Source organism: Trachypithecus francoisi, unplaced genomic scaffold (assembly GCF_009764315.1).
Source record: "Trachypithecus francoisi isolate TF-2019V2 unplaced genomic scaffold, Tfra_2.0 Lachesis_group3, whole genome shotgun sequence".
In the NCBI taxonomy this organism is placed as follows: Eukaryota; Metazoa; Chordata; class Mammalia; order Primates; family Cercopithecidae; genus Trachypithecus; species Trachypithecus francoisi.
The window spans coordinates 122,066,459-122,078,962 of record NW_022681468.1 but is presented as its reverse complement, the minus strand read 5'-3'; the positions used below and the strand labels follow the sequence as shown (position 1 = coordinate 122,078,962).

The 12,504-nt window shown below is 36.9% G+C and overlaps 1 protein-coding gene across 8 annotated transcripts in view; it reads left to right on the top strand.

The window, feature by feature from the left end:
- Positions 1–12,504, top strand: part of IQCH (IQ motif containing H) — a 256,264-nt gene that overhangs the window by 55,271 nt on the left and 188,489 nt on the right. Inside the window, exon 6 of one of the 8 annotated variants that reach the window (XM_033189649.1) lies at positions 1,650–2,050. The exons of the other annotated variants lie outside the window; for them this stretch is intronic. Within the exon in view, the coding sequence (XP_033045540.1) occupies positions 1,650–1,652 (3 nt within the window). The 3' untranslated portion in view covers positions 1,653–2,050. Of the gene's footprint in view, positions 1–1,649; positions 2,051–12,504 lie in introns of those variants that run through there. 8 annotated transcript variants of the gene reach the window in all.

Below are 12,504 nucleotides of genomic sequence, written 5' to 3'. Positions count from 1 at the left end.
CTTCTCTCAAAAGCTCTTAAATGTATGACTTGGTGAAATCAAAACTAAAAACAAGATTAATGTTAGAATTAAATTGCAAAGCCATTTCTAACTAGCATAATAGTCTCTTAGATTAATCTTCCAAATTTCCTACATAGACATTTTCAACTGCCTACTTCATTCATGTAACCCTGAAATGTATTTTCAGTTTCTTTATATGTGCTTTATGTTATTCTAACAGGTTTGGTTTAAGAGCACTTTATCTTACAAATACTTTTATAGCCTAAGAAATAACCAGAAAGTTAGGTATTTTTATTCCTGCTGAAACTTTATTTAAAATGTCACTGTGAATAATGTGAAAGGGTTTTTATCTGCTTCCCATGAGCCCAAAGCTCTTGAAATACAAATATTATTTCTCTGGCAACACAGACAGAAGCAGATTTCTCTTTTGTTGTTGTTGGTTTTCCTCTTCAATCTAGAATTAATATTGGCTTAGCTGGAGGAGTACTGAGGCTTTGTAGCCCGAGGCAACTGTTGTGTTTCATGCGAACTTTTTCTGATGAGTACTGGAGTTTTAAAAGGCATACCTCTAGATTTAAAAAGGATTATGCTTTGCTTTATGAATCTGAATGAAGATTCAGACTTAAGTAAATAGAGATTTCAAAATTATATACAAAACTTGGGACAGATTCTTAGTCATTAATTATATATTTTTCCAATTTCCAAATAGAATGAATGCCTTGGATGTTGTATCTATATACTTTGAGCAAAGAGAATTTGGGAAAACACTTTGCCTTTTATGACATATAGCTAATAGATGTTCATTTACTGTATTAAATCTCCTTTTTCCATCAAACTTGATGCCATAAAAATCCACAGCAGAGCAACTTAAAATTGGATGTACATTATGTATATTTTTTTCAAACTGTCAGCCTTTTGATCAAATAGTTAGTTGACCTTATCATTTTGTGTTGATATAGTTGTATGGTAGTACTAACTGAAAAACAGTATTTTCATTTTGGATTTACAAAACAGAAGCATTGTGCAAAAAGCACTGTGAAAGAAGTTTGTTCAGGTATTTGGTTTTAAACAGTCATATAAAGCATTTGGGGATAAATGCAGTTGTGATTTACCACTTATAAAAATCATTTCAAAAGCACTAACCCAAAGTAGAGTAATGTGTCTAGCATTGTGATGTATAGTTAATTAGAAAGGCATCATCAAAGCTAATCATTTTAGAACCAAACACTCAAAGGGGATTATTATTCGGCTGCCGAGAGCCATGTGTTTCCTTACTTCTTATGAAACTTGATCAGCTTGTCAAAAGCCTGTAAATAACCTCAGACATTTTTGACAGAGCAAATGTGAATATGTAGCCAGTTTCCATTATTTGTTCCCAGAAGCTGGTATCTTCTCCATCTTAGGAAGTGGTGTATTCCTCCTGATAATAAGAGGCTGATGCAAGGATTTTAGTGCATTGAAAACACATATAACCCCTGCCACACACACATACTCATATTGCAAAACTATCTTGAAAATTTTATATCCTGTGACTCTGTTATATAAAATCAATTTACCAAAAACGTATTAAAAGTGAGACTCACTGGTGATTTTTTCAGTATCTTCAGTCTGCCAAATCGTAACAAACAGCCTTCTAACATTTTTTCTAGTAGGTCCTCAAAGGTATGTGGAAACAAGAAGAAATCCCTGGTACTGTTCACATTCCCTCACTGACATCTAGTTCCAGTTCGAGTTTATAGTATAACACATTAAGAGATCTACAGAAAATTTGACTTTGATTTATTTCTTTTAAATAAAAAGTGTTTCTTAAAAGGCTTGAAACATGTATCTGTTAACATGAATTTTAAAAGAACGATTATGAATGCATAACAAAATAGCCAAACCAAACATTGCTTTGAATTGCTGCACAAATAACTCTGATTATAACTGTTATGACCTAGAAAAGAATCATAAAAACATTTTTCTTTTTAGCAAGATACGAGTTGCTGTAGAATTATACCAGTTCTTTGCTCCCACTTTCCAAATAAATAAATATATAATGCAATGTAAACTTAGAATCTTTTATTTATTCATGAGGTTGAATTTAATACTATTATGATTTCTAGATTTTATGAGTCATATGTTATGCAGTGTTTTCCACTAACTTAGTTGGGTAGCAACCACACTTCACAAATCATAGTTTCATTCTTTACTGTTTCACTTGGGGTGTACATAGTAATCTCTCTCTCACTGAAAGCATATTCATTTCTGAAATGATAAAGTAATAGAAAGTGAGGCAATTGTGTTAATGTCAAATGATTAGAAGAAGCACCAGAAGTAAGGAGTGGGGGCAGGGGGTGGGAGTGGAGAAAGAAGGGCGATTTCAGAACATGATTGTGTTTTAAGCCCATGCATATGGCCACAATTACAGTCACAACATAATTTGGCAACGGTAGCAGAATTAGATTTAAACAAATTGATGTTACACTGCAGTAATTCAGAATGAGCTTGTTGCATTTATAAACCATAACAAGAAGCAGAGTGAATTAATAAACCCTTCTTGTCACTAAAAATAAAAAAAGGGAATAATTGCTGAGATGGAGTTAACAGATGACTATAGTCAGCATCCTTTCAGGCTAGATATGGGAAAGTGAAGGTCACCCCCATCTCAGATGACAAACAGGGAACATTTTGTTGGTAAACAAATTAATCTTTTGAAAGGTCGCCATTTGTTTTAAGTTTTTATCCAGTTCTTGTCATCTGGAATCAGAGATTGACTGTCATTTCACCAGGCAGGGGTGCAGTTGAGGCAGACAAAGTTGCTTCTGTACGTATCAGCATTCCTTGACAAAACTCAGTGCCTGATTGTGATGCTATGGGCTGCTGGTTTACAGCTGTCTCCGGACAAGAGTGGAGGCCCACCCCTGAATTCCAATAAGATGGGCCTGCATGTTCCGCCTGCTGTAAGCTGGCCCTCTGCCCACAAGTAAAATGTATTGTAGTTCAAGCCAGCAATTATCTCTTTTACTTCCTTCTGTGCTGCTTCTGTTCTCTTTTTCCAAAAACAGATGTGGGTATTCACTCAAGTTCTGCATCTATTCTTTCTCACACCTGCTAGGGCAGAATTTTGACAGAGGTAGAGTGTGAGGGAGCCAGCAGACAACCATCAGATGCAATTTCTTTAGAGTAGTTTAAAAAGAAAACGTTGATTTTTCAGGAAATGTGGAGTCAGCATCTTGGTCCCCCTCCCTTTTCCCAGGAGCATTTGGTAAATTAAATTAGTTGAACAAAAGGAAATAGCTTTAAAGACATTCTGAAATGCCATATCCTATTTATGACATACAGTCATTACCCAAGGACTGTGGTGGCATGCACAACATCCCACTCCCATCATTTAAAGAGAGCTTTCTCTTCAGGTTGCTTAGATAAAGAGTTTTCAACAAAGGAATGACTTTTCATGTCCTTCCTGATTCACAGCCTACAAAATGTATTCCACCAATATGGCAGTGATGGTGGTTGTGGTGGTGGAGGTGGTAGTATATTGCCTTTGTATGCTGTTGCTATTTAAAATTTCAATTCTGCATTGGTTTGGAGTGATGGGAAAGCTGAGGAAAGCGATGGAATGTTGGCTGGTGGATGGCTGTCTCACTAAAGCCCATTGCTCTGGGGGCAGGGAGAGGCAATGAGAGGCTATAGCCTTGTCAGATAACATTCATAAAAAAAACTAACAGTAGTGAGTTCTTTTAATTTCTTTACAGTGGTATGTTTCTTGAGCTTCTCTGCCAAGATCCTGCATGCATTCCCAAACCAACCCCATGCTGAACTGAAACCACTTTTTAGCTCTCAGAATAGTGATTCTGGGTCAGACTGCCTGGTGTGAATCCTTACTAGACTGGGATCTCCCAGAAACAGTCTCCCTTTCCTCATGTAAAATGTCCTTAATAAATGTATCTATCTCATAAGATTGTATTGAGTTTTTATTGAGATAATTCAAAACACTTAACAAAGGTCCTGGTAAAAAGAAGTGTTCTGAAAAATATTAGTTATTACTATTGGCGAGTCTCATATATTGTATTGTGCCATTGTTTTATACTGTCGTTTAAAACATATTATTGTAGGGTTCCAGGGAGGGAACCAGAATATTGCTGAGGTCTCCTCCAGGGGTACTATTTAATATTTTACATGATTATGCTTTCTTTGCCACACAGATATGAGGACAGGGACCTTGTTGTCTGTTCTGTTTGTCTGTTTTTCAAATCCTCCCCTGCACCAAGCACTGTTTTACACATAATAGGTACTAAGGACAGGACTGATGTGTCCCCTCCTCTGTCTAGTCTCTGCTCTGAAGCTATATAGACTGATGTTGAGTTTTGAAGTGAAGTAATGATTTTGCTGGCTCCTAGTAGGCCTAGTTGCACAGGATACCCCCTCCGTGGGCCATCTGATAAGATTTACCTAGTGAAATGCCAGTACTGTTGGACTCTTGTTGCAGCCTTGCCACTAACTAACTAGTGTTTCCAAGAGCAGGTTACTCTGTCTCACTCATTCTCATTTTTCTGTTTTATGAATGGGGGGAAGCAAGATGGAGAGGCAATCTGGTGTGCTGGGAGGGCTTGGAGCTGAGTGGATCAGAGTTTGGGTCCTGTCTGCTATTTTGCAGTTACTGAACTCTAGGTAAGCAAATTACATTTCAGATCCTGAGTTCCCCATTTTGTCAAGTCAGGATAATGATGCCTACTAGATAAGGGTGCTATAGAGAATACAGATAATATATTAACATTGCTGGCACATAATGGGTACCTAATAAGGTTCTTACCTTCCTGAGAAATGAATTAGTATTAAAAAATATCTCATTTCCTTCTTCACACTTATGCTTTTAGAAAAGAATCTGATTTGGCTCTTTTTACATCCTAGTATAAGTGAGTAGTAGGATTTAATGTTCATTTTCAAATTGTTAGAGAATTCCAGTGAGTTTCAGAGGGGTTCTCAGCATTTAATTTGTATTTCATTTTTAATGATAAATATTTAAGCATTTTAAGTATAATAAAGAACAGTACCTACATATTTCAATTGATGCCAAATTTTAATGCATTCGATCATTTGATCGTCAGTGGGTTAATTTGTACTTTCAGGCTTACTCTGAGTGTATGTGTGTACATTTGAATTTCCCATAAAGGTGTTTTTTATTAGATAGGGTGTAACTTTGTACTAGTCATATTTTGAAATTCAGATCTGCTCGTATACAGTCCTATAATAATCATACAAATAAATAAGCAAAGATTAAATAAGCTAATATGTGTGAAGGTCGTAAAGCAGTGCCTGATTCCTGGTAATCATTCAATAAGCATTAATTGGTGCTAGTATGAGAACACATATGTACTACTATCGGCTAGAGCCAGGCAAGTTCTCTGATGCATGCTTTTGGCACAGCATAATAGTCAGCTGTACAGTTACAATACTATAGCCACATCATGATAATATAGCATCACAGATTGTTTCACTGCTCGATTTAAGTTTGGGTTGGTTCTTACATGATTTGAAATGAGCTATATAGTCTTTGACAGTGCAAGGTTGCAATGTTACTCTGTTTACAACTGCAGATAAAAGTCAACAATGAAGCATAATGTCAAAATTTGGACTCAACATGCAAAACAAAATTAGATTTCTTTGAAACTCAGAGACTGTCTGAAAGAGAAGGGTGGCGAGATACCTGAAAAGAAATTTAAATGGGATATGATAGAACATCCTAAAATGTTACATGACACATTTGAAAAATATTTTTGGTAATTTAGCCCTTTAATTATAGTAGCAGTTATTAAGTTTGCCGGACACATTGTTTTATGTATACTGTCTTATTGAACACATTGTTTTATGTAGACTATCTTTTTTTTTTTGAGACGGAGTCTCGCTCTATTGCCCGGGCTGGAGTGCAGTGGCTGGATCTCAGCTCACTACAAGCCCCGCCTCCCGGGTTTACACCATTCTCCTGCCTGAGCCTCCCGAGTAGCTGGGACTACAGGCGCCCATGACCGCACCCGGCTAGTTTTTTGTATTTTTTTAGTAGAGACGGGGTTTCACCATGTTAGCCAGGATGGTCTCGATCTCCTGACCTCGTGATCCACCCGTCTCAGCCTCCCAAAGTGCTGGGATTACAGGCTTGAGCCACCGCGCCCGGCCTAGACTATCTTATTTAACCCTTACATCTCTAAGCAGGTGCCATGTTTATAACCATTTTATAGATAAGAAAACTGAGACTAAGATTAAGCTACTTGCCTGAGGTTGTACAGTAAGCAAGCGGAGTCAGGATTCAAATTAATTATGGAATCTATTTGTCAAATATCCCCCAATTGACTACTTACCAACTGATCCTTAATTATCAAGGAATGTAAGCAATTGGTAGACATTGTTAGTGACTCTGTTTTGAAACAAAAAATTTCTACTATTTTAAACTTTCTGGATCATTTTAATTGAACTAAATTCTGAGATTATAACTGCCATAACAAATTGTTAGCTATTTGAAATTGCTTATTTGTTCACATCTGGATTTTCTATATCTTGTGCAGGCAAAATAAAATATATGAATACATTGTATTCTGTGATAGGTGTAAGACTGTAGTTATTTATAACTCTTGATTTCATAATTTGTCTTCATCAAAACAGCCTCATTGTTTCCAGTGTTGGTTTATATTGCTATAACCAGAAATATATAATATAAATACAAACATAATAAATATATAATATAAATATTTATATAATAAATATATCATGTAAGCACATACTATATTTAAGTAATAATTATTATTCATATAAGTACATAATACTATATGCAATTATGTTATTTATATATGTTTTGACATACACAATTATACTAAATTCTTATAAAATTTGCATTTACTTATGTATCAACATTCTATTTAAGGTTGCATTTGAAAAACTTGTTCTACTGCTGAAAATAAATTTGCAAATCTTTGGCATCAAGTATTACCTCTCCCATGGGTATTTATTTTTTAACAAGAGCAAATCCGCTACTTAATTAAAACAAAGGAGTTAGGCTCTATTAAGGGATTTCAAGCATGAGTGGACAGAGAGAAGAGGGATTTGGGGGAATCCAGGAAGAGAGCCTTTGTACTGCTCTGAAATCATTTCAGGTCGGCAGCCACCTGCTAACAGGACTAGGCCTGCTCCCTTATGATATACTTTTTACTATGTGCCTTTTCACTTTATGACTTGGGCCTTGGACTGGAGTATTTGTTTGACTACATACTGAGAGATAGTGTTTCTAACCTCAAAATTAATTCCACTTTGAAAAGCCAAAAATTAGGTAGACAGAGGGACCTGTGTCACACCTATGATAGGTTTAGGGTACAGGGGTCCATGGGTAGAACTGCATTTCAGTATAATAGGTTCCCATGTATTTTATTTAATCCATTTATAAAAGATTATTCTGAGAAGGGGTCTGTAGGCTTCACCAGACTGACAAAGGGGTTCACGATGTCCCAAAAGTTAGAACTGTGATACATCTTTTCTTTCACACAAAAATCCAGTGTGGGACAAAGTATGCATCAGAACAGAGACATATCCTAAAAACCCTGTATTCTTTATGGATGAAATATGTACTTCTCTTAGTTGGTAGTGTGGAAAAACTACGAAAAAGTGGATAATGTCTACAGTACCAGCCCAGATTTTTATAAGAATTACACCTTCTTGAATAAAAATATAAAATGTATGCTTTTGCCTAATTACTGTTGCTTTTCTATTGCAAAGAAGAAAATGGAGCAGCTACAAAAGTGGTAATGCTTGCAATAATATAGTAAGTGTTCTGTTTAAAATGAAGCAAAGGAAAAATACTACAGCAAGTAGTGTTACAGCATTAGCCACAAGAAAAATGGGACTAATAGAATTGTTTTTTTATCATGGTCCAGGTTAATTATCTACTGAGAGGTTCTTGAGATGAATAAATACTATTGCTGTGTTCCTCAGTATTCTAACCCATTGTACCTTAAACTGTACTTGAATTCAAGTATACATTCCTAGCCTTTTAGAACCTCCTTGGTAGAATGGAAGTAAGTACCCATAGACTAGATTGATTCACCCTACACTTTCTTTAAAAGCCTAGCCTCTGAATTACACTACAGAATGTGTAAAGTAAACCCAGAAGATACTTACTTAGAGGAGATTCCTCTCATTAGGCTATAAAGTTTGGGCAATATGACCTGAAAATGCCAGATTTATATAATTGATTATTTATATAAAAAGATTATATAATCTTTTTACTTCCATCTCTATCTTCCACAACAGCTTGAATAATAAATCAGTTTATGGTTGGCAACTAAGGTGTCATGGTCTGAAAGCAACCATGCATGCCTTAGTAGAAAGAGCCATAGATGGAGAATCAGAGGACTTGGGTTTTCAATCCTGCTCTCAATTCTGGTGCTGTGAACCAAGTTAACATAGGTATACTACTTAGTCTCTAAAGACAAATTCTTCATCTACATACTGAAAAGATAAATTGGCTACTTCAGAATCATCATCAGAGCCACAGTCCTGGTTATGTGACTCCCAGATTAATGCTCATTTGGTTCCTTGTGGAGCCACCAGTCTCTCAAGGATTAATGTAATTGGATGGAGGCAAGCCTTAAGATAGGCCTTAGAGGAACTGATGGGCAAGACTAAAGGAGAGGTGGTGTACATTTTAAGTACCAGAAGCAATATAAGAACAGGCAGAGGTAGAGAATAGTGAGAGTAATGGAGGATGGCTTAGAGCTTTGCCTAATGAAATTGTAGAAACCAAAAGATGTTGTTGGCTGTGGAGGCCAGTTGATGGATGGCCTTGAATGGGCTACTGAAATCCAATTGTGTGATTTTCAGTCAGGATCATAAAAGGCAGGGCTTAAGGCAGACAGCTTCTGAAGTTAGATCACTTTTCCAGCTTCTTTAACTGAAGGGCAACTTTAGAATTCTTTTGAATGATCTCTATTCCTTGATGTCTTCATTAGTTATTAAACTTTATTTTCTCTCCCTTTGGCTATAAAGCAGTAGTACTTTGTTGAATAACCTTATCTCCTGAACTTGTTAGATAATCATAAAACTGCCTCATTGGAGTTCTACAGGCTGCACCTTCCCCTGACCATTTACATACAACTCTCTGTCCCTTTCGTATAAATGGCCACTCAGAACTGGCCAATCTAACTGGATGGCTGGGATTTCCTCTCGGTCCCTCTTACTTTCTGTCCTAATGCTGTATGCCCCACTACTACTAATGATTCTGCCTGTAACTTCCTCTCTAATCCCTACTTCTCACCCCCCTCTCCAACATTAGCTAAAAGCACGACTTGTTCTGGCAAGAGAAGTGGTGGCAAGACAAAAGGATAGAGAGTAGGAATGGTTGATTCCTCACACTTTCTGACCCCATCCCCCACCCAACTCTCCTATTGCCGTTTCCCAACCTCAGCATTGGACAGTATTAGCCTCCTGTCCCACTCTCACCCTCTCCCCAACTCCCTTGTGGTCCCAATCTAATAATGGACAGAAATGCCCAAAAGACTATCTTAATCCAAATGTTTTCTGAAATATGGGTGTGTTTCCAAACTTACTATCTCTTTGTGCTAAATGAAAAAAAAAGAAAAGGAAAAGTGGTATTCATGGAACAGGCTTTTTACTTCCTGACATTTTTTTCTTTTATATAAGCAGTAAAATCCCTTAGAAAATGTCCAAATTGTTCTTTTTTAAAGTAGGAGTCACAACATAGTTGTATTGGGTCTGGCAGATAATATGTTACTGAAATGACTGAGTGTAAAGGCTAGGTCCACATTACTGGAGTACTGAACTGAGGAGACAGGCTTTCCCTCCAGGAGGCAGCCACCTTAGCTCTAGCCTTTTGTGACTGGGTTTCCGAAAGAAGCTGGAAAGTCATGCTTATATTTTTTTGTGAAATCTAATTTTTAAATGTGTGATCAGATAATTTTTTTAAACCCTGTGTAGTTCAAAGAAAATATTCTTTAGGCTATTCCTGTCTTGCAAGTCAACAATTTAAATCCCCTGGTTCAGAAACAGGAAGAGGTATGGTTTTAGGTATGATAGTATTGATGTTTTGTAGGCAGCTGACTGGCAACTTAGAGCCCATTAGAGTGCTAATACCTTAGTGAAGCCCAAGATGTAACCCTCGACTTCATAGGATTAGAGATTTGCTTTTGCCAGAGTCAGTCAATCTCTTGGGTACAGCTGAACTCACAAGAGACTGATGTACAAACTGAAATGCCACTTTATGTATTCTGAGGAGAGCTATCATGGTCAAACAGACCTGAATGTTCAAATCAGCCTGATCTGATGCACATATTTCCTCCTTATTAGAAAGCTACACAGAATCCAGTTAGAAGGCTGCTTAGTGAACAGGGAAACCGACTAAGGTAATTAGTTGGACAGTCTTCATGGTGAGCAGCAGCATCACACTTTTATAGTCTGACACACCCATCTGTGAAGCTACACTTGCCAGAAGGATGTGAATACATCCCTGTAAAGTGAGTGCTTTATGGATACTGAGAAATTCTGCCTCTCCAATTCAACTTTTTATGGTAAATATTAATAGCTACTATCTGCTTGGGGTTGACTATGTGCATTATGTTATATCACAATTCCCGTGGAATGAGTGATATTATCTCCATCCTACTGGTAAAGAAACTTCAGTATAGAGAAATTAAGTTACTTTCTCCAGTCATTCAATTAGTAAGTGATAGAACTCAGAATCAGGCTCTATCTGATATTACAGCCTGTGTTCTTAATCTTTGCCTTCCTTTTTACTAATTTCCTGCTATGAAATACCACTCACCTTCAGCTGATATCTTATGTCTTTGATAACACCAATTAGACTACATTCCCTTTTTGAATCTTTTAAGTCAGCTTCTACATGGATCTGACCACATTGATCATGTATCCGTTTTTCTAGTTGAACACTCCGAGTTGGGGTAAGGGGTGACACATCTCCTTGTCACTAGTTTATACATCCTATCTGAGTAATTATACTATCCAGAGGATGAGAGAAACCCTGGCTGGAACAAACAGAATGTATCAGGAGGAGAAAGAAAAGAGGCAAGAGGAAACCAACTCATAGGGGAAGTATTCTTGGGTGATTTCTTGGTAAGAAATGCTGCTTGCCTTATCTCCCCATCGTCCCAAAGCCACTAGGAGCTACTTTTAGAGAAAAATAATTCTCCTTTCTCCTTGTCTAGCTGGTGAGAGGCCCAGATATGTCTAATGGTTAGGCTCAGATGTACTAATACATTATCTGAGCTTGCCTGGGGACCTAACCACTTTAAGATTGTTCCTAAGAAAACTCAATTTTCTGAGTTCCAAAATGCCCTTTTCCATTTCTCACCTAAGATGGGTCTGACCCTTATAGAAGGTTATCGGGAGGAGTTGTATAGTGAAAAGAGCGACCCAAGAGAGCAGTAGCATTGTCTTCTCCACTCATTTAAAAGTGTGCTCCTTACCTAATACTGGGTTGGTTTAACATAACCATAATTTTGAGCAGGACATTTTATTTTTTCAGAAAAGGATTTTCAAACTGTAATCATCTTACTTGTGGAATTATCGTGTCATCTAATTTATGGAACTAGCACTTAATCTAAACATTTAAATCTCAGGGAAATTACCTATCACCAACTTGCTACCATCTTGGGTTTAGTACCCCATTTACCCATAGCTTAAAGTGTAGAACCTGGACTGTAACAGAAGGGAAGGTAAATCTCTCAGCAACTTCTACTTTCTAATTTGAACACTTGCAGGACACCTAACTGTGCTTCTGCTCTTGGCTGCATGTTAACCTGGAAGGTACTACATACTCAGGATAAATACTGCATTAAGTGTTAAGCAATAGCTAACATTTCTGAGGGCTTGTCTGAGTTGTGCATGCTGTTAAGTACACTTTACATGGATTATCTCACATAATCCTCACAGTAACCCTAAGAGGTAAGTACTCTTCCTACTTTCATTTTACATTTGGGGAAACTGAGGCAAAAACCAGTTAATAAAATTCACCCAAACTCACACAAGCTAAAAGTCGAAGGATGTTAATTCAAACTCAACCAGTTGGCTTTCAACCTAGCATTCTTTATCCTTATTCTATACTACCTTCCAGGTAGCTTTGAGGGTGGTGATTTTGACCTGCATTTGAGGGACATATCTGGGCCCAGTCCAGTCGAAGATTGCTTTCTTAATGACCAAGGAATTTGATGAAGAAATTTCTCTGCCCCAGTCTGAGACAGAAGTAAAAGATCAGAGTATTTAATAAAGGCTGTATTAACTCAAAGACTAGAACAAGAAGATGAGCTAGTACTTTTAAGATGAAAACTTCCCCAACTACATTCATATCTCTAACTTCAGACATAATGTCCAACTTGGTCAGAATGCAATATAAATTTGCATTTGTTTGTATGTGACTTTGAGTAATACCTTGCTAAAGACCTGTATAATCAAGTGAGAACTGTGTTAAGTTTTTCTTTTTCTTTTTTCTTTTTATTTTTTTGAGAC